Source organism: Gymnogyps californianus, chromosome 3 (genome assembly GCF_018139145.2).
Source record: "Gymnogyps californianus isolate 813 chromosome 3, ASM1813914v2, whole genome shotgun sequence".
NCBI classification, from domain to species: Eukaryota; Metazoa; Chordata; class Aves; order Accipitriformes; family Cathartidae; genus Gymnogyps; species Gymnogyps californianus.
The window spans coordinates 27,413,011-27,436,865 of NC_059473.1; the positions used below are offsets into that span (position 1 = coordinate 27,413,011).

At 38.7% G+C, this 23,855-nt stretch overlaps 1 protein-coding gene across 4 annotated transcripts in view; it reads left to right on the forward strand.

Annotated features, from left to right (window-relative positions):
• EML4 (EMAP like 4) overlaps window positions 1–23,855 on the forward strand; it is a 169,848-nt gene that overhangs the window by 117,252 nt on the left and 28,741 nt on the right. For 2 of the 4 annotated variants that reach the window (XM_050893482.1, XM_050893484.1), the window contains 6 exons: window positions 111–143; window positions 12,857–12,980; window positions 18,138–18,287; window positions 19,785–19,854; window positions 21,207–21,317; window positions 23,711–23,806. In XM_050893482.1, coding sequence (XP_050749439.1) covers window positions 111–143; window positions 12,857–12,980; window positions 18,138–18,287; window positions 19,785–19,854; window positions 21,207–21,317; window positions 23,711–23,806 — 584 coding nt within the window. The remainder of the gene's footprint in view (window positions 1–110; window positions 144–12,856; window positions 12,981–18,137; window positions 18,288–19,784; window positions 19,855–21,206; window positions 21,318–23,710; window positions 23,807–23,855) is intronic. The other 2 variants (XM_050893483.1, XM_050893485.1) reach the window with 1 other exon arrangement.

A 23,855-nucleotide genomic window follows, 5' to 3' on the forward strand; every position in this document is an offset into this window, starting at 1 on the left:
GGTTATGAAAACAAAAATCTGAAGTTTTGACCTATGTGCCAGCCTTCATCCAAGCAGGTGTGAGACTTTAGAAATAGTTTTAAGATATTTTATTTCTGTCCCATAACCAGCAAAAATGTCAACTCGTGAAAAAAACAGCCAAGGTAAGAATGAAGCTATGCCCTTTGGTCGCTTTCTAATTTAGCGCTCTCACGAATCTTTTATTTGGCTTTTCACCATCAAAGAGCATCAGTGCATGATCTCTGAAAAACTTTGAGCATTTAAGTAAATATTTCACCTTTCTTATTATGGAAATATATATGCATATGCACATTGCAGTCTATGTGGGGATTATTTGGGGGTAGTCTAATATAAATGACTACACACATAATTTCCTCAGAGAGGAATGTGTGTTCAAATAAGATTCTAAAAGTCTTGCATTGTTGCCTACGATATTAGAATATTAAGAACTGCCAACTAAAAGATTTATCTCAGCTTTCTGTCTTGCCAATATTACAACATATACACGCTGATTAGACAAGAACAGAGACTGAAGGTTTTAATATAGTCTCCTAAAATGAAAAATGAGTCTCTTCTAAAGTGTATGTCTTTGTACCAATGAATCTTGTATTCTGTGGCTACCTGCTGCTGCTGGCTTGTTCAGACAGGAAAAGGAGCCGTCTATCTGAACGTGGTGGGACGTGACAACAAAAGAAATCCAGTTCTTGTGCTGCTAAACTACTCTGCTTTGATGTCCTGCAAACTGTACTGAAGCATGCAGTTTCAAAACTAAAGCATGTAACCCAAGTGCATGCTGTACACAACATGTATCTATGTACAGAGGTTCTGTCTCATGCTTTTTTGCTGCTAATTAACAAATCTATAGTCTCCAAAATCTGTGCTGTAAGCAAGATTACATTATACACAGTTTGATTACTTTTGATCTCCTCTGGATTTTCTTTCAAAAAGAAAAAAAACACTCAAATTTTTTGGAAGTTAACATATGAATTGTTGTAATGAAAGCAAAATCAACTTGAATCCAATTGCTTTATCTTTTTCTAGTTTGTAGAGAAATTACAGATTTAAAAATACTCTAAATTGATGCTTACCAAAAGCATCCTTCAAAGACGAGGGGTGAAAGAGGGTGCATAAGCATCAGGAACAAAGAAGAAATGTTTCTTTATGCCAGGTTGCTTAACACCAGCTGTGGAATGGAATGTATGTGCAGCAATGGTTACTGTAAAAAGAAAACTCATCAGTAGTGTCCAGACCAGCTGCAATTTAGCTCTGCAAGAATTAAATAAAACTGTTATATTCAAAATACCCTTTCTACCAAACACTACTTTTCACAAACCCAAGTTGCATACAGCTAAAATACCTTCAATACTAATTCTTTCCTTACGATGTGCTTCTACAATTCTACGTGTTCTGCCAAGAATGGGCCGTCCTTCAGTTCTCTCATCCTGGTAGCTATAACTTACGTGGCCTTGATGTGTACCCTGCTATCTATTGTGTTACTCTGCAGATGATGTGAGCTTTCACTGAATGATGAACGGGTACCTTCCATGTGTGTCATGTCAGTCTGTTCTGAGCCCAACTGGAATGAAAGAGAAATATGATGCAAATGACAGTGGCCCCATGTATATGAAAGATGGAGAGAAAGTCTTGTCATAGAAAATGCTTTTACTAACATTTTAAACATGTATAGTGGCAAAACATTGTTCTGCCTTTAACATGGATAAAGTTGCCATTATCAGGATTCAGCCTCCAAAGATTATTTTTTTTAATATGGACCAATGAGTGTATTTTTTGACAGCTTTTAGAGTATGTATCTCTGTGTGTGTGTAAGGCTGTGTTAGGTTTTGTGTTGTGTTTACTGCCACAGAAGTAACCACCTGTTAGTTACTGTAGTTGCAGAGGGTCGCCCCATCCTTTCCAGTATAAGCTTAGCAATACTCAGCCAATTCTCTGTAGTGCAACATCCTGTTCAGGGCAGGTGACTTAGGCTGTTTTGTACTTGATAGTTGCCACATAAATAAACCAATTTCCAGTTGGCACCTTGACCCAGCCGGTCAGAAAGTTGAAGAGTTGCATAGACAGTTAACATGGTTTCTGGAGGTAAATTCCATGCAGCTGGACAGAGTTGTCTTGGGCAGAGTGGGATGAAGGGTAGCTTTTGCTCATGCTGTTTGTGCAGTACCTTCCTGTTCTGCAACCCAAAGGCATGAAAAGTTATAGCTGCTTTAACACTCCTTTGTGGCTTGCCAGCATTTGCCTCTAGAGGCGAGCAGTCTCTAGCATGGTGTTAATTAAGTTAGAGCAGCTCCCCTGAGCTGCTCATTTCACTAGGCTGTATGTGAAACACTGCGTACGCCCCCAGCACACACCTCCCACGCTAACGATTGTGTCAATGCGCTTCCTAGAAATTGTGTGAAGGAGACTCTTGGGAGGACTGCTGGTGTGCAAACTGTCAAGCTTCAAAGCAAATCTATGTAAGAATACTTCAGTGTCTTTATACACACATAAAATAAGTTTGGAAACACAGTGAAATTGCAATTTATCATAGCAGAAGGTGTTTGCATGGGATAATAGGATGGAAGGTGACAATTCTGTGTAGCTTTGAACATCCTGGAATAATTTTTGTTTCCTTTTTTTGATTCAGCTATTAAAGAAACTGCTTTGAAACCTGTCACTGTAGTACAGTACCACAAAATGTAGGGAAATGTGTTTTTGCACATTTAGTTCTTGGAATCTTATTTTTCTAGCAGCAGAAGTTACTGCAATATTATCTGTGTTGTGACCATCTGTGCATGTTCATTGTGATTTCTGTTGGTAGTGTGTATTAGCTATAAAAGTGAAAGACTTGAGGAGCAAATGAGGATTAATCTTAGATGAGCTTCCATAGTGAAAGGCATTGACTTCAGCGTGGAGTCCCCCAGACAGCGTGCTGCAGGTATTGCATGTGAATGGCAGCAAGACCTGGGCAATTCTGTCCACCTGCCAGCAGCAGCAGCGTGGGGAGCTGCAGCCTGTAGCTGCCTTGCGGGCAGTCGTTTGAGTTTCCTCTGCTTAGCACCATGCTGAGACCATGCATGTTACTGGTGTTGGTCACGTACCTTCTATCTTAGTACCCAGTTTTGCTCCCTCAGTGCCTTTATCACTGTTACTTGGGTTGAGTTGCACCTGCTCCATGTTAAGGTTAGGCCTGAGCTTTATGCGTCTGGGTATATGCTGAAGCAGAGGTAATACAGACAGGAACACTCTGGTGATGCCAATCCAATGAGGGAAGTATTATACACACTTCCATACATTTGCTGAAGAGATTTTTGGGCTTAGGTTTTTCAACTTATTTTTGAACATCTGTTTGTTTATCCTTGTAAACTAGGACAACCTTTTTACAATAAAATCCAGTACGAAGGAGTTATTGAAATTCTGTGAAAATCCAATAAAGCTATGGGTGAAATGAACAGGTGCTTACTACAGCCTTAAAAGGACACTAGCTATTCTTTTAAATTCTTTACCAGCAGGTGTTTATAATTGCCTATAAAAGCCATCTTGCTTTTCACTTCAGCAGAGACATTTTTAAAGTATTAATCATAAAGCATTCATATTTTTATACCCAGAAGTTAGACCTGGCTCATTTTAAGATAAAAGGTAATTTTTTTTCACTGAGATTCCATGTTTGAGTTTGGTTTTCAGTGATAGCAGCTCCGTATATGAATCACTTGTTCACTTAGACGTTTTTGGATGGCAATAAAAACCATATGTGAAAGAATTAATGAAAAACATTCGCTGCATTCCTAAGTTTGTTTCTTTTTAGATTGTGCTTTATTAGTTTCCAGTACTTTTTCTTCTGTTAGTTTAACTGTGCTATAGTTCTAGCTTCACAGAACGGCACAATCGTGAAGCACACAATGGAAAAATTTACCCTCCTGACAGTGTGTCCTGATCACTGAGAAAATTCAGTAACTACCTCAGATCAGTTTTTTCATCAGACGCAGATTTTCTGTCACATGCTTATTGAAGGTGCTCACGTACCTGAGAGCAAATGGAGACCCAGTCTCTCTGGTTTTTATTGGGCTGCTTGCTCTCATTCAGGCACAGTGCATATTATTAAAAACCATAGATACTGTCAGAAAAACAAACTGGTATTTGGGAGTTTTTGTCATTGGTGAAGTCAGGATTTTATTATTTAAGCAGGAAGCATTTAGATACACTCTTATTGAGCTTGTTTGTGTCCAGTACTCCTTTTTGAGTCCTTTTTTTAAATAAAAAGCTAGAGTTTAATATTAAATTTGAATTATTTCAATGCAAATGGTAACTGTTGTTAATACCTAGATTCTTAATGTCACCTGGTACATGCAAAAACAGGGTTTTAACTATGATTTACTTATCAAGTTATATAAAATTAATAACCAAAGATCTATTAAGAAATCACAAGGCAAAGCTGTAAAATCATTCCAAACAGAGGCAAATCTCTCGTCTCATCTGCCTTTGACTGTGTGGTTTGCACTGCACCAGCACTCAATAGCAACAGTGCATGTCCACTTGTCAGGTTCAGCAAGCATTGACACAGCTCAGGGTGAGAGATGGCAGACCTGCAGCCGCATTTTAATTCCACTGTAACTTAAAATGTAATGGTCTGGGCATGGTGCTGAATTTGGTTATATTCGTCTCTGTGCTGTTAGCACTGGTTTAAATTAGAAACAGGCTGCTAAGCCTTTGTCCCTCAGGTTAGTGGTCCTACAGAGTTCTTGGACACAGGCCTGAAAGCAGAAAGCTTGTGGGAAAGAAGCTATTTGTAGTATTAAAAAGCATAACTTCACTGGTCAAGCAACTAGAAGGTGAAGACAGATTAATAAATGTACTCTGGATGTGGTAGTTTATTGTGTATTATTAGAGAGTTCTGCTTGGCCAAGCTAGTTGGAGTCTTTTGGGGTTTTTCGTTTGCTTGTAATTCACTTTAAGGGTAAGATTCAGATGCTAAACACAAGTAGAACTGAGCTGAGGGTTTTGATGCATCAGTCCATGTTGCTCTTTCAAACTAGATGGCATGGGACCTATTGAAAAATAGCCACTAATAATTTGCAAGATAAGATTGTTGTAATGATTCCTTAAGAGTTAAACTTATAACCATGTAGAAAAAGAGATAATTTTGGTATTTATTCACTATTATCTACTCTGTGTATATGTATATGATCTACTCTGTGCTCATTAGACTTCCCATTATGCATACACTTGCTAGCTGAAGAGCAGTTAATTACAGCACAGACTTGTGGGGCTACCTCAGGGTCTGTCTAAATATTGAGGAATAACATGATATAAAATACGTTCTTCTAATATTTTTTCCAGTTTTGTTGAAGAAATCAGTAATTGAGGATGAGGGCTTCTCACATGCTTCTATGAAACTACTGTGTATTCCTTGACGATTTCATTTTGAGGCATGTTTTTTGGAAACTAGGAGGATTTTGGTTTTGTGTCACTGTCTTCAAACTTCTGAAGGATCTAAACAGTAGCTTTCATGTCTCCTGAATTGCTCTTCTCTGTAGATACTTCTGAGTCAATCTACAAAGACTTCTTTGATCTTTTTTTTCTCCTCCTATCAGTTCCTATTATTTTTATTATTTTCCTCTGAAAACCTTCCATATTCCCCTAAGAATATGATTCACAGAGAGTAATAAATTGCTTAAGTGTCATTGCGTGAGTCTTTCTGTGCTGACTTCATGGAAGCACTAATTTCAGCCTTTCAGATGGTTTGTATTGCCATATCTTTGCTGTCTGTTACCACCTGCAGTGTTTTTCATTGGTCTTGCCTTCCATCTTGCTTTCCCTGAATTGCTGGGTTTTAAACTTTCTTCCAAGAGCAAATTAATAGGCATTGTTTGAAGTTGAATTTTACTGTTAGCTTTGTGCTGCTTTTTCTTTTTTGTTTCTTGTTCTTGTATAAGGCCTGAGTAAAAGTTTGTTTATGTTAATGGGAATCTCCTTTTGATACCAAGAGGCTTTGCAGAAAATTTTCAGCCACTCTCTACTGTTTGTCTACAATTTTTTATTTGCATCTAGTTTTAGTCCTGGATTCTTGGTGTTGCATGCTTTACCAACAGTTTCCTTGCATGCAAGGCAAGTACACTGGCTTACAGTGACTGTCAATTAAGAAGATGCACTTGTTTCCTTGCATGTCAGGCAGGCTTCTAGGGTTCCCTCTCGGTAGCAGCACCACCTTGTTTCACTGACATATTTATTCGTCTCTTCTCTAGCAGACTATAAACTTTCAAAGAACCCACAGTAGATACTCTGGTTGCTAACATCTGCCTCCAGCCTGTTGGGACCTATTTGGCTTAGTGTTTACACTAATGAACTTAACACAGGAAAGTAGGAGCATTGATGAAATTTCACTGGTGACATGAAGCTGAGACACCAAACTGATACAGTGGAAGCTGAGATTTTAATACAGTAAGACCTAGGTGTTCCTGAGGCCTGGAGTAGTATAAAACAAAATTAAATTATTCGGAGTGAAAGATCATACATGCAGGCGTTGCTAGCAATGTTTTAGCTATAAAAGATTGTCTGCCAGAATTAAAAGGTGAGGAAAAGGGCTCTAGCATGCTAGTTAATCATACAAAGATTGAACCACTCACTTATGAAAACACAAATGCAATCCCAGGATGTATCAGAAGTAATTCTAATGGAAATACACGGCCTTATGGAAAATGTTAATGCATCAAAACCCTGGTAGGTTCTCCTGTGACACTGCATGCAATTATAGCCACCCACAATCATAAAAGGTAAATTTTGGGGTGGTGTGGAGACAGACTGAAACCTTATCACGTAAAAAGAGAGTTAAATAGCTGGATGTTTTTATTTTTGCAAAATGAAGGCTGGGAAGAGGAATGGCATGATTGCTGTTTTCATGCTCAGCTGATGCACTTTCAGACAGCAGATGGGCAGACCTGTGCTGAAGTTAACAGCCGTGCTGTCACACACACAAAAAGTAAACAACTTGGCCATGCTTTATTGTTGCCTGGAAGTTGAGAGGTTCCCAACTAGTAGGAAAAGGAGGTTTTTGGATGGTATTCCGAAATCAGCAGAGCACGTTTGTGTGTTATCCCAGGGACAGCTAAGTCTCTGCTGTCCAAAGCAAGTGCTGCAGTACCCTGATCAGAGTAAAAAACCAGAGTGATGCAGGCAGAGAGAGGGCACTGGGTGGCATGTTGTGCATCCGTCGGGCTGGCCTAGGCCGGGCTCAGCTGTGATGTTCCTCCAGCTCATGATACGAGTTTGCAGAGCCTTGTGGCTGATTGGCGCTCAAATCCACCTTTAGGTGGGCTTGCCAAGTCGCTGGGCTCTGTCTTTGTATCACTCTTCCTGAGGGATGTTTTGTGTCTCTTCAGCTGACTGAGGCCACGGTGTAGGCAGATCAAGTGTTTCTGCATCTTTGGGGCTCAGTTAATAATTTCCCTAGACCTCTGGGGATCCCACAGATTGCTGAGACCTGCACGGAGTTTGCTTGTGTCCAGCACGCCCAGAGGGCTCCCATGTAAGGCTAATAAGCCTGAGCCGATCCTGGGAGCAAAAATTGGGAGTCCTGGTCCTGTGTCCCCTGGCACTTGTGCAAAGAGTTTGTTGAGGCACCAGAGGTGAATTATTGTGGAGCCAAGCAGAGTTTGGGAAGGGCTGTGAATTTGAGCTCAAAGCTGCACAAAAGCAGCTATAGCTGTTCCTGCTGAAGAGCTGTCCGCTGAAGCCAGAGCACTGCATCCACTTGATGCTGCATTTTGTAGCAACCCTGGGCCTGAGCTGTTCCTTTTTGTGTGGCGTGGATAATGCACGGCACCTGGGTGTGCTATCTGCAGAGCTTCAACCGTACTTTTAGGTTGGTTTGATCCATATTTGAAAGGATTTATAGGATGTCTGCAGTTGCAGGTTAATTAACTTAGCAAGCGCCAAGGTCCTTTCAAGTATGGCCTCCTGCCCCTTTCCCCACCTCCCCTGCCAAATGTTTCTGCACAGTGGGTAGTGTGGTCTGAACATCTCTTTATATGAGGTAGAGAATTTTTACTTTCATACCTGCTGTTTTCAGGCTAGTAGATACCAGAACTGTCGAGGATTTTTTTGTTTGTTGGGTTTTTTTCCCCCACTCTCTTTAAAACTTCTGACTTTATCTCCCCTATACCCCCTCACCTACATATCTGTTATGAGATGACCAAGGCTCTTTTCTTCCAAAAGATCAAGTGAGGAAAAAAAAGTCTTGACATACTGCTTTGTACCCGGAAATAGTGAGAATGCAGGAAAATAACAGATAGTCTAATGCTCTTGAGCATTCAGTTGAGCTGGTATGCTATGAAAGAGTTAAATTACTGGTTTTCTTAACTTGCAAATACAATAATTTGGCCTCAGGCAATTAGTTGCTATTTGAAAATGGTTTTGTTGATATGCTGCTATCCTCTCTGGTATTTCAAAAGATTTTTACATTAATATTGTATCTGCCCTACAGGTTATTCTGACAAAAGGAAATTTACAGTCTTAGACAAAAATCTTTCAGTGGGTTCTCTCTTTTTTTTTTTTTTTTTTTTTAAAAAATCCTTCCTGTTCTATAGAGAGGGGCTTAATCAAGTTATACCTAGCCTATGTCTCTCTAACAAGTGTGTTAAATACGTATCTTCAAAGGTAATCTTGAATGACATGCAGCTAGCTAATAAAAGCAAAAAATGTTCTTTCTTTAATGGGGAAGTTCAGAGAGCTAATTTGTATCTGAATGCCCTGCAGATAATCTTTTGCCTGAGCTCCAGGAGAGCCTCTTCTCTTCTGGCCAAAGACCTGACTGAATTCCTCTTGGACTCTTCATCTCTCTCATCTGCAGACTCCGACAGGTGCAACTGCCTCCATCCATATGAATTTCAGTTGCAGCTTGTCTCCACTGTTCTAAGCAGCAATGAGAAATTTGATCCTAAATTTGTGGTGTCATTTTGCACTGATCTTGTGGAACCAGAAGTGCCAAGCTCAGTGTTAAATCAAGAATTTGACTTGCACAAATGAATGGTCTTTTCTAAATACCCTCAGGCTACGCTGTGCTTTAATTTATAAGAATGTGAGCACCAGATTTTAAAAGAAAGGTCATTATTAATACGTTACTCTTGGTTTTGGCCAGTGTTATTTTCTTTCTGTAAAGTACATACTATAAAAAAATATTTTGGTGGAAAAATGAGACCTGTTACTAGTTTGGAGTAATTATCTAAACATTTGTGTCAAACTAGTGACAACACCGGTCTTTAGCTTTTCTCCGCAATGCAATTAAGCAATGCACATTTGGTAAAATAACTGTTGTTTCTAATTTAGCTACTGGGAAGTGATTTTCTTTGTTCTTTGATATTTGATCTGAGGCAAGTTTTCTACTGTTGTCAGTGGATGGACTCACAGGGTTCTTGTTCAAAGGAGCTGTATTTGTTCTTAGAAAGAAGTGGGACAACTGTTTTTCATCTCTGTATTTGTTCCTTTGCTGGACTTAAATGGGTCAACTTTCATTGTATTAATATTCTAAGTAAGGAAAAACCTTTATGCATGTGTTAGTTTTACATTGCTCAATTATTACAATTTCTATTCAGGAATTATTTTTTTGAGCCTGTGGGTTTTCTGCACTAGCTTTCAGTTGTATTTGGACAGTTGTAGGAAAATTCCCTTCTCTTGCCTCCAGCGCAGAGTAAACCTACTATCAGGGTCAAAAGCGATACAAAATTCAAGTAAAATGAATTCTTGGTCTCAAAAGGTTGACTTGAGCACGCTAAAAGTGGAAAAGGAGTCACACTAATCATATCTTTTAAGTCTGGGAACTTGGTAAATTTGATAAACTGTGATTTGTTTCATCAAAAAATTAAACCTGTTAAAACTGTTAAGCATCAAGAAATCAAACTACAGTGTGTTAAGAGGAAGAACAAAAGTTTTTGACAAATTAAACCATATGTGTTGTGAAATCTTCAAAGTGAGTATCATGCACGTAGTAGAATACTTTTAACTAGCTTATGTTCAGGTACATGAATTCATTGACCTAGTTAAGTTTGAGCAATGCTGTGACAAGTGATGTTAAAACCACGCAAGCTCATGGGTAGTTCTTTCTCTGGCTAGGAGTTACTGAATATATTATATGATTTGGTCACCATAGATTTTTCCGATATGTGTCAGTGCTGTCCAAGTCATTGGTGTGTGCTACGATCATCACTGCTGTATTCAAAGCTAGTGCTTTCCAGTGTTTTCAGAGCTGGGGTGGTATTCTACAGAATTTCACACAACTCTGATAAAATCCTCTATGATCAGAAATACTTCTTTTAAATAACATAGAATAGTCACCACATTTTTTCATTAGACTGATGATTGTCAGTATTCTGTCTTGTCTAGCTGTTGAAGAAAGACCTTGAGTGTCAAGAATTCATTTCCAAACTTTGTGCAAGACTGCTTTATATCTTTGGTGGATGAAAATAGTTACAGGTTTTTCCTCTCTCATTCTCTTCTGACTGCAGTAAGACAGAATATGTTTCTGCAGTCTGTATAGTAGGGGTATTTCAAATTCAGAGAAGGGTAGAGACACTGGCTTAAGGCTGGTCTTGCTCACAACTTTGATTATTTCTCGATCTTTGCATCTTCTAAAATGTTTCTGTAAGCAAGAGACTATTTTGGAGTCTACATTGCTTCTGCTGCCACTGAAATGATCTGCTTTCTCTTGCCTTTTTAGATCTCCAAGTTTGACTTGAGCTGTTAGATTTACTCCCACAGAATTATAGCTTGAGTTTCTCATAATTTCAATTTTAGATGTTTTAGGGAATGCAAAACACAGATTGCACATTCATGCAGTCTGAGTAATAATCTTACGCTTAATTGGGGAAATATTTACAAACATTCCCTGGGCATTTATGGGGAAGTCTGTCTCATGTTTGTCTTTTGAAAGAAATACGAAAGTAATTGTTTAAAGATCTTAATTTTAGAGCTCAATATTGGTTGCATCCAACGTGATTAGAGATTTCTTAATACTGTATTGCTAATTCACAGCTATTCTACTCCAGTCCTACTCAGCTATTTATATTTTGGTTTGAAACTCTGAGTTCCCTCTGTCTGCTGTGATTTTCAAATCCGTACTCATAAAAAATACTGGAGTTCCAGATTCACAGCAGAATATTATATTACTTCTGGTTTGTGATATCAGTTACATTAACAATGGATATTAATTACTGAAGAAGTTGAAGAGTGATAAAAAGTTACCATTTCATAGATGCAAAATTAGTGAAATATTTGGGTCTTTGTCATCAGTGCTTTTCGAAATGAAACTCCTGTGTCAGCAGAGTCGGAGGCTGACCTTAGTTCTTGTGGATTTGAGGCCTGATTTAACCGTAGTTAAACAGCACTACTGTGCTGGTTTTGCTGTGTGGGTAGAGCATAAAGGCTTTTAAAAGTCTCCAAGGGCTTTTCTGGTCTTCTGAAGTTAGAAAATGATTATTGTCATAGTGTGGAGGGAAGACTCTTGTAGGGCACCTAATATACTAGTTGCAATCATGTATTCCTTAAATCCAGATGACTTTCCTTCCAATGACTAGCTAATGTGTTTGACCAAGCCACTCAGCTACTCTGTAACTAGTTTTCTCTGGTGGAAAATAATCTCATGTTCCTTGAAAAGGAACTCCTAAAGGCTTATGGAGTGCTCAGATGCCCCAACAGAGATATGCATGTATTTTGTCACAGCTATAGACAGTGTGATAGCTGGAGTCATTAGGAGCTGTTGCTTCTTTCTGTTCTTCAGGATGTGATGCAATAGCATGCAATTGGAATGATTTCAATAAATTAATAATTCAGGTTAGTGTATTGGTTTGTGATGATACATAACTTCAGATTATATTCCTGAGCAAACCTTTTGACACTTTTTCCTGCAGTATCCTTGTGTTTTAGCTTGGCCGTTATGGTTTGGATAGGTGGGCAGCTCGGTGGGTAAAAGAACCAGTTGGACGGTTGGCCTCAGAGGATCGTGGTAAATGGGTCACACTCTGCGTGGTGGCCAGTAGGTGACAAGTGGAGTCTGCAGGGGTCTGTCCTGGACCTGTCCTGTTTAACATCTTTAGCAATGACCTGGAGCAGGCAACACAGTACACTCTCAAGTTTGCAGATGGCAGCAGACCCGGGGGCCCAGTTGATATGCTGGAGGGTAGAGCTGCCAACCAGGGGTACCTGGGTAGGCTGGAGGGGTGGGCCTGCAGGAACCTCACAAAATTAAGCAAGGACAAATGCCAGGTCCTGCACTTGAGGAAAAGAAGAGCCCCTGACAGGGATACAGGCTGGGGACAGAGGGGCTGCAGGGAGTAGCTCTACGTGAAAAGCCCTAGGGGTGCTGGCAGACAGCCAGGTGCCAAGAGAGGTTGTGCATCTCCATCCTTGGAGGTTTTCAAGACTCGACTAAGCAAACCACTGAGCAACCTAGTCTGACCTCGTGACTGAGCCTTCTTTGAGCCAAAGGTTGGACTTAAAGACTTCCTGAGGTCCCCCTTCAACCTGAATTACCTTATCCTGTGATTCTATGACTGCTTACTTGTTCAATTTCAGATTTTTAATTGAATTTGAAATTTGCCTTTGTAATTTAATTTGCATGTCTAAAATGTTACATGTTCCGTCTGTTCTATCACAAATTCAACTAACGCTTACTCTGTGTGTGCGCGTGTGTGTGTTTTAGTGTTCTGTTTTTAAAAAAAAAAAAACCAACTGGGCCTTTACCAAGCTCGCATTTCAAAAATAATTGTTACATCACAAGTGTTATTTGCATCTCTGTGCTTATTACTGGTTTCTTTTGTGCTTATTTCTTGTGTAAACTTGCCACATGATTAATACGCTTTTTTTGTTTCAACAGAGGGAGAATATATCAAGATGTTCATGCGAGGTCGACCAATCACAATGTTCATTCCTTCTGATGTAGAAAACTATGATGATATTAGGACAGAGCTGCCTTCTGAAAAGTTAAAACTGGAGTGGGTGTATCCTTGATATCAGTAACTGCTTGCTCTGTTCCCTTTTTGTCTTGTCTTGCTTTTTTTTTCCTTTAGAACCTGGTCTTGTCTCTTCTCTGTTCAGAGATAAAAATTACTTAAAAGTGGGGGGAAAAAAGTTCAATTTAATACAACAGATGAAATGGTTTGTAGCTACTGTGTAGTACGACTTTAAGCTGCAAAATATGTAGGCACAGAAAAGTCGTACTTTTTCTCTGTTTTGCTGTTGAAACTAATTGCAATTTATTTTCAGTGTGAAAGAAAGCGTCTTTGGAGAGTTACAGAGTTTTGAAAATGTCCCCCTCTACCCCCCACTGTATTAACATAGGCTTTGCATTCAGGAACATTGTTAGTTTTCGATCTCTGTTCATTTTTAGGAGGTTTTAGAGCTATGGAAGATCTTGAATTTCTCATTGTCCTTACCTACAGAGTGAGGATTGCAGAAGCAGCCATCCTTTGCACTGCTTCTGTGTTTCAGCTCCAAACTGAAGGGGTTAATTTCTTGGAGACTAGTTTACATTAAACGCACTAAATAAATTTATCATTTGAAGAATGGAGTTGGTGTGTGGCTGACAACAATTCTCCAGGCTTAGTAGATCAGACGTTAAATTCTTTATAAGAGACGTGCTTTTGCACACGTTTGGGTCTTCCTATCACCCCCCCATCTCTGCAGATTCTTCCAGTAAGCTGTGATTGTATAAGTAAGTTTCTTAGTACTTCAGTAAAATAACATGTCTAGGCAGCACTTGAGTTGGTGTAATAATATCAAGTTTGATCCTTCTGATGTTGCTGAAAGCAGGAAGATTTTTAGGAATGTTGATGATACACTGTCATGTGTCAGGATATGTACAGACAGAGGCTGCCCGTACCTCTCTCAGCATATCTGTTAGTGACTAAGGTATACATATGTTTTAAGCCACCCCTTGTTACTCGCTTTAGGAAAGAAGATTTCTCTATTATTTTTCCTGCCTTTATTAACTAACAGATGTTTGAAACAGGTAGTGTTGGGTACTTGGTTATGAAGAGCAGCTGTGGAGCTCGTCCTCTGAACTTTTCAGTGAGACTGTGGAAGCTTAGACCATAAAGGAGGAAAGTTTTGGATTAAAAGTCTGACTGGAAGGAAGATGGAGCTCTTATTCGCGCTGTGCAAAGCTGTGGTGCCCAGCTTTCCTACTGTCACAGCTCTTGGGTGCTGATGCTGGCACTGATATGATTGTGGAGTGAATTGGGTCAGTCACTGATCTGGCTGAAATGTAATCTTTTTTTGCGGAGTTAACTTTCAGCAGGATCAACTCATTAATTTGATTTGCCCCACAAACGTGCCAGGGCTAGAACTGGTATACTGGAGGAAGATCAGATCTGCTTTTTCGGCAGCAGTGAGCAGTTTGGACTGATGAAAACTGATCATGAAATCACACCCTCAGTTAAGTAGGTGCAAATCCCAGTGTGGACATGCTTATTTAATGTCCAAGGACCTTAAGTTCAGGTTAAACCAGTTTCCTGCTGAGGGCTAATTAAAGTGAAATAAATCTAGTCTAAACAGACTGTCCATATGTTTTTGGAATCTGTTTAAGGAAATGTCATCCTCAATCAGACCAGTATATTTATGAGTGTAGGGTATCTTTTGGATATGATGGTGAAGAAAACAATGAGGAAAAGGCAGTAAAATTTATGAGGGCTCCTCAGGTTTGGAGACAGGAAGATACAGCAGCAGAAAATCTTGTACTTCGTGCACAGGTTTAGCAAGGGGAAGAAATCTGCAAGCCGGCCGTAAGTTCCAAATATGATGGCAAACTGAAGCCTGTACACCTTATTAAAAAGGCATGGGGACGGTGATTCACAGAATATTTTAGTAATGTCAGTGTTTTGCAACTGAACGGTCAATTGAGCGTTGAACTGTTTAATCTATAAGTTTTGTTTTGAACACCTTTAATTCTTCTGCCTTCTGGATGATTGTTTATAATTGTGTTTTCCTTCAATATTACTGTTTTGGAAGATGCTGATCAGCTATGAACAACTTCAAGGCAAGAACAGAAGGGTTCTTGGGGTGGGTTTTTTGTTGGGGTTTTTTTTTTTGGTTGGTTGGTTTGGCAGGGGGGTGTCCTTTTTAGATGAACTGTGTCCTGCAAGTATATTCAGCTACTGATACCCAGTACTGTAGATTCAACAGAACACACTTAGTTTTTGTCTGCCCTGCAGATTACTGTCAATTGAAGAAATAGCTAAGCTGCTTGGCAAGACAAAGTAGCTCGTGGAGAAGTCTGAGCTCATGACTGTGTCTGGTTCCTGAGTGATTTCATTTAAATTTAATAATTTAGTTTGGGTATCCCTGCTTTGTAGTGCAATCTTTCCTGCTGCACTTCAGAACTGGTTAAAGCCCATCTGGCATTCCTAGTAGTAGCAAAATGGGCTTATTTAGCAGCTACAGAGGTCACAGTCAGTGCTGCTGTTGACAGGCAGTCATATAGACTCTTTCTACGAATGTATAGTGGCTCAGTTTCTGGAGGGTATTTCTGACTCCGTTTTATAAGATTATTTTTAGCACTGGTGCTCTTCTTTGTAAGAATAATTGAAGCCAGCGGTAAATATACTGTTGAATTCTGGTGTACAGTGAATCACTTTTCATGAGGGCAATGGCTATTCTTAGCCAATTAAAAACAAAAAAACCCCAAAACTAAAAGCTGTTAAGCATATCAAATGCTGTGACAAAACAGTCCTTGTAATTGGTGAGAAACATTCACAATATGAAGACAAGTATCTCTGAATTTCCCTGGTTGAAACATCAGTCTCATTGAAGGATTAACATTGAAATTTAGTGGAAATTAAGCATCAAAGTTGTGTCACCCCTTTTTCTGTAGAAAGAGATAGTCAATTATTGTGTTAACATTATCTGCTGCTTTGTTCTGAGTGTGTGAAGAAGGAAAGAACTGCTGTGGAGCAACAACTCCTCTTGTTTTCTCTCCAGATAGTCTGGGATGGAGAATGAAGAAAGCAAAAAATTTCTCCCACAAAACAGGTTGTTCCTTTACATGCTCCTAAAAAACACACTGCTAGAAAACGCAGCTGCTCTTTGCTAATTTATTGTGTAGGAGGGGTAAAGGAAAGGAATGGACTGAGAAAACGTAACCATTTTTTGCAGCCTCATGAATGCCAGAGCTCAATGGTGTGTGCCAAAACATTTAGCCTTAGCTTTGCATGGTAGACTTCTGCTGTGGAAAGGCATGTTTGTGTAAATCGTTAATACTTTTCTAGGATGAATGTTCAAAGATGTCAATCTTACTAAATCCTTACCAATACACTCCCTATTGTATACAGCAGATTAACAAGATCTGCCTTTCTCCTCTGAGAAGGTGTTTAGAATAGCGTTCTTCATGCTTCAGGATAGAAAAAATATTTTCATTGGTTTGTAGCCCATCATTTTTTAAAGTTCTGTGGTCTGGTTGTTTTGTTTGGGTTTGTTTTTTATTTTTTTTTTATAAAAGGCCAATCTGGAGTTTCTTTTTGTTCCATCAGTGTTTAAAAGAAGAAGAAAGAGGAAAATTTAGTGGGAAAGTAAATAGTGATGGAGAAACAGAGGCATCCTTTTTTTTTCCTGCCCTCAGCATTGTGTTCATAGTTTCATTGTGTTGTATCAGTATTTCTCTTGACATCATTTGCTAAGCAAGCCAGTGAATAATCTCTGCTTCAGAGGAGCCATTGTGTTGTTCTGTAATAAATGTAAGACAGCAAGATATAAATCTGTTTTGTTTTCCGTACTCTTAAGAGATTTAATTGACAACTGAATGCAGTCTCCCTCTTTGAACCATTGTTTAGTTACAGCATGTGTTTAATTTTGCAAGTGTTCCTGTGGTATAGCAGTCCTGTGGTTTGATGGGACTGCAAATGAAGAAAGGTAGTGTGGTGGGGGATTTTGGGGGGTGAGGGGTGGCATTGGAAGGGGTGCGGTGGTATTTTTGGTAGAAAGGTAGCCCTTTTCCAAGAAGAATAGAGGCCAGGCTGTCAGATTAGGAGATGTCAGTTTAGATACTCCCAAACTTGGGCTACTGCACCTGCTTTCATTTATGAGAAAGGGCCAGCTTCATCCATCCAGCTTTCTCCGTGTAGGTCTTTGACTTCCTTTTATTTACCTGATTAACCAGGACCTAGGGCTGGAATCTTTTAGCTAAAGTTGCTTAATGTATTTCCCAAATTTTCCTTGCTATTGCAGGTATATTAGTTGGCACTGAAGTGGAGAGCTCTCTGAAGTACAGGACATAACAGGAAAATTATATTTTTTGAGGCTACAGAGCTACAGTTAAAGTCTGAGTAATGATGTTAATTGTACCTAGTGACCCTGGGAACTGAAATACAGGCAGACAGCCACATTAATAGTCTAGATGAAGAAAATTGCACCTGTTTCAAAGAAATGACGAGTTGTAATAGTGTTTGATCAGTGCTGACCAAGGCTGGTTCGCAGTGTGTAGAACTTCTGAATGTTATTAGGATTCATGCAGGTTTCCTACAAAAATCATCCCTTTTGGATCCCATTTTGGATAGATTTGGATAGAATATTTTTCACTATGTCAGTTCCTTTTGAGTTTTGTTTGTTTTAAAAATACTCTAAAACAGTCTAAAGAAATATTTCCTGAACTTGGCAGCTGCTGTGCAGAAGCTTGCCTTTTTCTGAAGGGCATTAGGAATTTTCACACGCTTATTTTAAAAGGCCAAATGAAAGTAATACTCTGCTGCCTGGGGTGCAGATGCACAGCTCTGTTGCTGTAAAAAATGTTAAATCAGAACAGTGAGTCCTGCTGTTGCCTAATGAAACTTCACATGAAGGTTTTTATAAAATGACAACCCTGTATTTGTTTTACTTCAGTGTGCCTTATATATTTTATTTTTAACATCGGTGAGCATCACTTTTTAAGAGATTTGTTTTCCTGAAGTCCAATTATATGGGGTTTGTTTGTTTTGTTCTGTTTTGGTTTTTTTAAACTTCGTTACTGAAATTGTGCTATAGTTCCAGAGGAAAAACATAAAGGGTATTTGCTGACATGAGAGCTCCCCAGGAATCCTTTAAGGAAAAAAAAAAGGTTGTTTGTTTGTTTTTTTTCTGGTATACAGTGGTTATGAAAACCTTGACTTTAAAAAAAAATGTACATATAGATATGGGTATCGTGGAAGAGACTGTCGAGCCAATGTTTACCTCCTTCCTACCGGAGAAATTGTATATTTCATAGCATCAGTGGTGGTACTATTTAACTATGAGGAGAGAACTCAGCGACACTACTTGGGTCATACAGACTGCGTTAAATGGTTAGTATATAACATTTGCATGTAAGTATGTGCGTAATAATGCAGAAATGTATTTTTTTTCATTCTCTCCTACTGTATGTATGAGCTCATTAATGTCATCGTAATTGTAATTATTTTCTGTTTCATAAGTCCCAGTAGATTTCACTGTAGTAAACACTGCACAAACAAATGGTGCTAGAGCAGTCCATGCTAGCTTAGGATTTCTGGCTTAAATGTAAAACAATGGGATATGGTAGACAATCTAAGAGTGCCAGATTAGAGAAAGGATCTTTGCGTAAATTATTCTAAATAGATGTCCCAGAAATCAAAAATTGTTGTCAGCCTAATTCTAAGTCAGTGATTTACAGGCAGTATGGCAAGGGTGTAGTCTTAAAGGAGAATTGGAAAACCAAACAGAAAACTGAGCAATAATTTTCTCATTTTTTAATAGATGCCCCATCTAAGTATTAAGACTGTCTGGGAAATCAGAAAGATGTTTGCAAAACAAAACAGAGAAGCAGGGAGATTGAAGCCAGCGTCACTGTGGGTGCAAAGGCAGTTGCTGACTTTGCGATGTTAGTCTGACGAGTAGTGCACATAATGTAATGGTGGACGTAAGCTCCCTACTGTACCTGAATGGAGAAGGGTTGCCATCTAAACCTCTTTTCTCCTGGCTGTGCTTTGATAACTGTAATTGCTTCCTGTGGGAGGAATGTTGTCAGTCTTCTGTTCTTCACTTTCATTCAAAAAACTAGACTGAATTGTAAATGTTTTTGGTGTCCATCATTCTGACCTCTTCAGGGTCCCCCCTGCTCCCCCTTTCCTGTTTCAATGGCTTTCTTCACCTTTGTAATTTTACAGAGAAAGCAAATAAGAAGGTTGGTCAAAAAATCACTAGGACTAAGAGGATGTGTACTCTGAAATCTGTTTTTTCACATCAGCTCCAAAGCAATATGTGATAAGCAAAAGCAGTTTTTTACTTACACTAGTAGTGCACCATACTGGAGAACTTCATTAGTACAATTACATCAGTAACTCATTTCAAGTGGCAGTAATCCCTGACTCCAGGGTGCACAAGTCCTCAGCCAACTTTTCAGCTGTTTTTTCCCCAGGTTCATGCTATCTGTAGGTTTAGGCATAAAATATGCTGTAGTGTTTATAAATATGGCACATAGCTACGTGTAGGAAGTTCATTGCAAGACAATGTGTATTTTTGTTACAGTGGACTCTCAATATAGTGCAAATCTTAGATTTGTCAGAGCACATGTGGAGGTGGCTCTTCTGGCACTCCTGGTTGTGTGCCAGCAGCCATTGCAAGAGCCTGATCAACCCGTCAGTACAGTGTGTCATGAAATAGTCTGATGAAAAACATTCAAGCTGTCTCATTAAAAGTGGGATTTAGGATGATAAGTGTCTTCATAGGCTTCTGTTGAGAAAGAAAAAAAAAAATTTACAACAAACCTCTCAGTTTTGAAGACCTATGACAGCAAAAGCAAGTCATATTTCTGTCTGTCTTAGTCTTGCAGTTCATCCAGACAAAATTAGAATTGCAACAGGACAGTTAGCTGGAGTGGATAAAGATGGAAGGGTAAGTAATAGAGCTGTTGAGCAGTAGTAACTTGTTTTGAAAATCAGGAAAAAGTGTTTTGGTTTTTTTTTTAATCTCATCATCACCTTCTGTTTGCAGTTTATTTTATGCACTGCATTTACTGAGATATTTTGCTGTTTCTAAGGTAACAGCCTATATCTCTAGCAAAAGACAGTAACAACTGAGCACTCAGCCATACATCAAAAAGAGCAGAAGCTCATAAAGTCCTTTATCTGTGACATAGGAAACTCAGTTTTAATTCTGCAAGTAAATGTGAAGCTTTTAATTGATTTATAAGGCCACATCATTTCTGTCACGTTTCTTTCGATAAGTCTTCTCCCAGAGGAGAACAGGTCCCCAGTTCTGTGGGTCAGTGTACTCTTAAGGCTTCACAGAAGAGGAAACCAACTGTGAGAATTCATGGAAGGTGTGTCAAGCTTTCCTACAAACTTGCTCATTTGAGAGCAAGTGCATTTAAATGCTCTTGTCCCTGGCTCTTGGCAAACTGTCAGAATTTGAATAATTGGATTATCCTCATAAAGTTATAGACAGAGGAAAAAAAGGGGGGGGAGAAGGCAGATACTAGGAGGTGTAGAAGCACATTAAATATAACCCTTATTCAGATGTTCAACTTAATTTCTTAGATTTTGTAAGAAATTGTTGTGGGGTTTTTTTGTATAGTTGTTATGATTTCCACTGAACATTTGTTGACTCTCTTGTTAGGGCTAGTTGGTTTGTTTTTCCATCAGTGGGATGGTTTATTGTCACTTCCTATGGTGAATGCTGTCCTTAAGCCAACTTAATTCCCACTTTATTTGTGATTGTTTCATGTTTATGAAGCTATGCTGTTTTGGGATAGTATTTGTATGAAATATAACCATGGACACTTTCATTGAGTGGTTGGTCATGGTTAGGGGACTTGGTGCACCAAGGGTTTTTGGGTTTTTTTTTCCCTACTTTATATATAAAAACCAAGGTTGATCATTATTTTCAGTTGTTGCATAAGATTGCTAGGTCTGGGGTCTGAAATGCAAGATGACTCTTCCATTATTTGTTCAATGACTTAAATTGGGCAAAGATTTATTTTCACAACTACCAAATGCCACCATACTTATTTTCCTGCCTTGATGGCACCACTGCCATGTTTGTAGCCTAGACTCAGGGAGCAAGATTGTCTTGACTCTCACCTTTTGAGCTTCAAGATGCTATCCAGCAGCATCATTAGCACAGGTCATCCTGCATTTCGGTCTGCAGTTTGTAATTCAGGTAGCATCTGCTTAACAAAACTTGACACCTGCATGTGATGCTTTCACTGTTGATGACGCTGTTTGTCCCGTTGCTTTTTCACGCAGCCTCTGCAGCCCCATGTTAGAGTGTGGGACTCGGTGAGCCTGATGACGCTGCAGGTTATCGGCCTTGGGACTTTTGAGCGTGGAGTGGGGTGTTTGGATTTTTCAAAAGCGGTAAGATGGGTGCGGTTACTTAGTGTGTTCAATAATTTATCCAATCCTATGTAAACAGGAAGGAAATCTCTGGAGATTTTGTATGTGGTTGTCTAGCTGATCTGTTTTGGTGTTAAAAGTGTGTCAGTAAAGTTTATGTATACTTTATAAAACCAGCTGACAGCGAGCTAGCTGGAAAAACAGGAAATTGCACATGAAAAATTGCGGTAACAAACTAGCACAGTGAATAAATAGCAGGCAAGAAAAACTTTTAACTAGAAATTGAAGTCTGTGCTGGGTTTCGTGGTTTGGATTTGTTTGTGAGGGGCTTGGTTTTTTAATTTGAATATTGAAAACAAGTTTGTTAGTGAGGTTAGTGAAGACAAATTTTAGTGAGTTCTGATAGAAAGGGTAACTTTTCTGCTTGCACAGCTGAAGTAGGTTTTTATCCACCAACAGGAAATTAAAAAAAACATTATCTTGCGCTATTTTTTTCCCGAGGAATAATTTGTTCAATTTGTGCCTCTACTTTTACAGAGAAAAAAAATAGAAGTCTTGTTACTGGGCCCACAGAATTTACCAGAAAAAGCAGTGGGGAATGGAGATGTGCTACTTGGCATTGATAAAGTTCTCATTTCAAAATTGACGATGAGTTTATTTTTTTCATAAAATATTTTGCTCTTTTAGCTGCCTTTGTATTTTCACCAAAGCAATGAGACATATCAGACCTCCTGAAAACCTAGGCTGTGATTCTTGCATCCCAGCAAGAAGAATTAATGTGTGTAAAAATAAAAAATGCAGAAAAAGAATGTCTGCTGTATTTTGCTAATAGAGGAATAGATTCACAGGACAGCTGAGGTGGGAAGGGATATCTGGAGATCACCTCATCCACCATGAGCTCACAGCAGGCTCAGCCAGAGCAGGCTGCTCAGGGCTGTGCCCAGGCAGGGTTCTGAGTATCTCCAAGGATGGAGACTCAACAGTGTCGCTGGGCGACCTGTTGAAAAGAAATGCTTACGCTCTCTTGCTGCGGTTTCACTTAACATTGCAATGTTGCTAGGTTAATTAGGTTTTGTGTTTCAGTAATTAAGAGATTTTTTTTTTTTTTTTTAACAAATAGGGGGTAGTATAAATAAAATAGAATAATGTGAAAAGACTGCTGTCATTCCTGTCACTCTAGCAAACCAATAAAACTTTTGAACTCAGATACATTTTTTTTTTCCCAAGGTGAATAAATACATGTTCCATCATTTTAAAAACAAAACAAACAAAACACTAAGGAATTTTTGAGGACTAGGTTTTAGTTTTTATTAGTTCTGTTTTGCAGCTGAAACTGATTTTGATACCTTATTACAGTCCCACATGATTCCTCACTAGACTGAAACAGTGAATGTGCAGTATCTAGAACTGTGTTTTTACCACATAATTTCGTTAACCCACGCAAGGGCTGTGTATATCGCCAATACTGTCTTCAGGGTTTCTTTCCGCTTAATAATTGACATGTATATTTGCATATTACTGCTCATAATAGCTTTTGGGAATAAAAATTTCAGCCACCTCTATTTTCATAATTTGTTAGAGAACGCGGTTGAAATGCAAGAATCAACTTTAACATAAATAAGGCCTTCTCCAAATCTTTCTACACATGTCCTTGAAACAACTGGTTTGTGCAAGTATGTGTTGCTGTGAATAAGTATGTTTTTGTTTTAAGATTTTCTGTCTGCTGTTTTAATTCCATATAACCATATTTACCATTTTGTTGTAAAATTGTTCAAAATAAGCCGTTTCAGTTATTTAATACCGTAAATGCCAGTCTTTCTGCTCTGTAAGCATCATTTTATTCGGAAAGAGTTATCTTTGCTGCAGTTTTACCAACTACATGATGAAACTGCTGGTATTTAATGCTCCATGAGGAAAACATGAGATGTGCTTACAAAATTTGATAATGTAAAGTTGTGTGTGTGTGTGATGGTGACATTTAAGAAAAAAACACAAGTGGAGCCGTGTATCTGTCCTCTGAGACCTGTTTCTTGAGGAAAAACTAAATATTTGCAGAATAGAAAAAGGGAGAAACTTTTTTGCTACTAGCATGATATTGCAAACAAGAAAGCTAAAAAAAAAGACAACGGCAACAAAAACAAACTAAAGGGGAAAGACTTGGTAAGATACTTCTAAAGCTTTCCTACAATATTATTTGAAGCATGGTCATTTTTCGTGAGATTATGCAAAAATCTATGTCTGTCTTTAAGAGAAAAGGAAAATACCAGATATATCGAGCTTATAATTACTTTAAAATGACTTGCTTAATTTATATTTATACCTTTGTGGTTTTTTAAAATACTGCTGCCCTGCCCTGTTTCTAAATGGGGTATGAAGGTACTTTGTCAGCATTTCTTTTTTTCTTTTTCCTTTAGGATTCTGGTACTCATTTATGTGTAATTGATGACTCTAATGAGCATATGCTGACTGTGTGGGATTGGCAGAGGAAATCAAAAATAGCAGAAATAAAGGTAATTATTGCACAAATTAATATTCTGAAATACAAGTGGTTTTATTCCT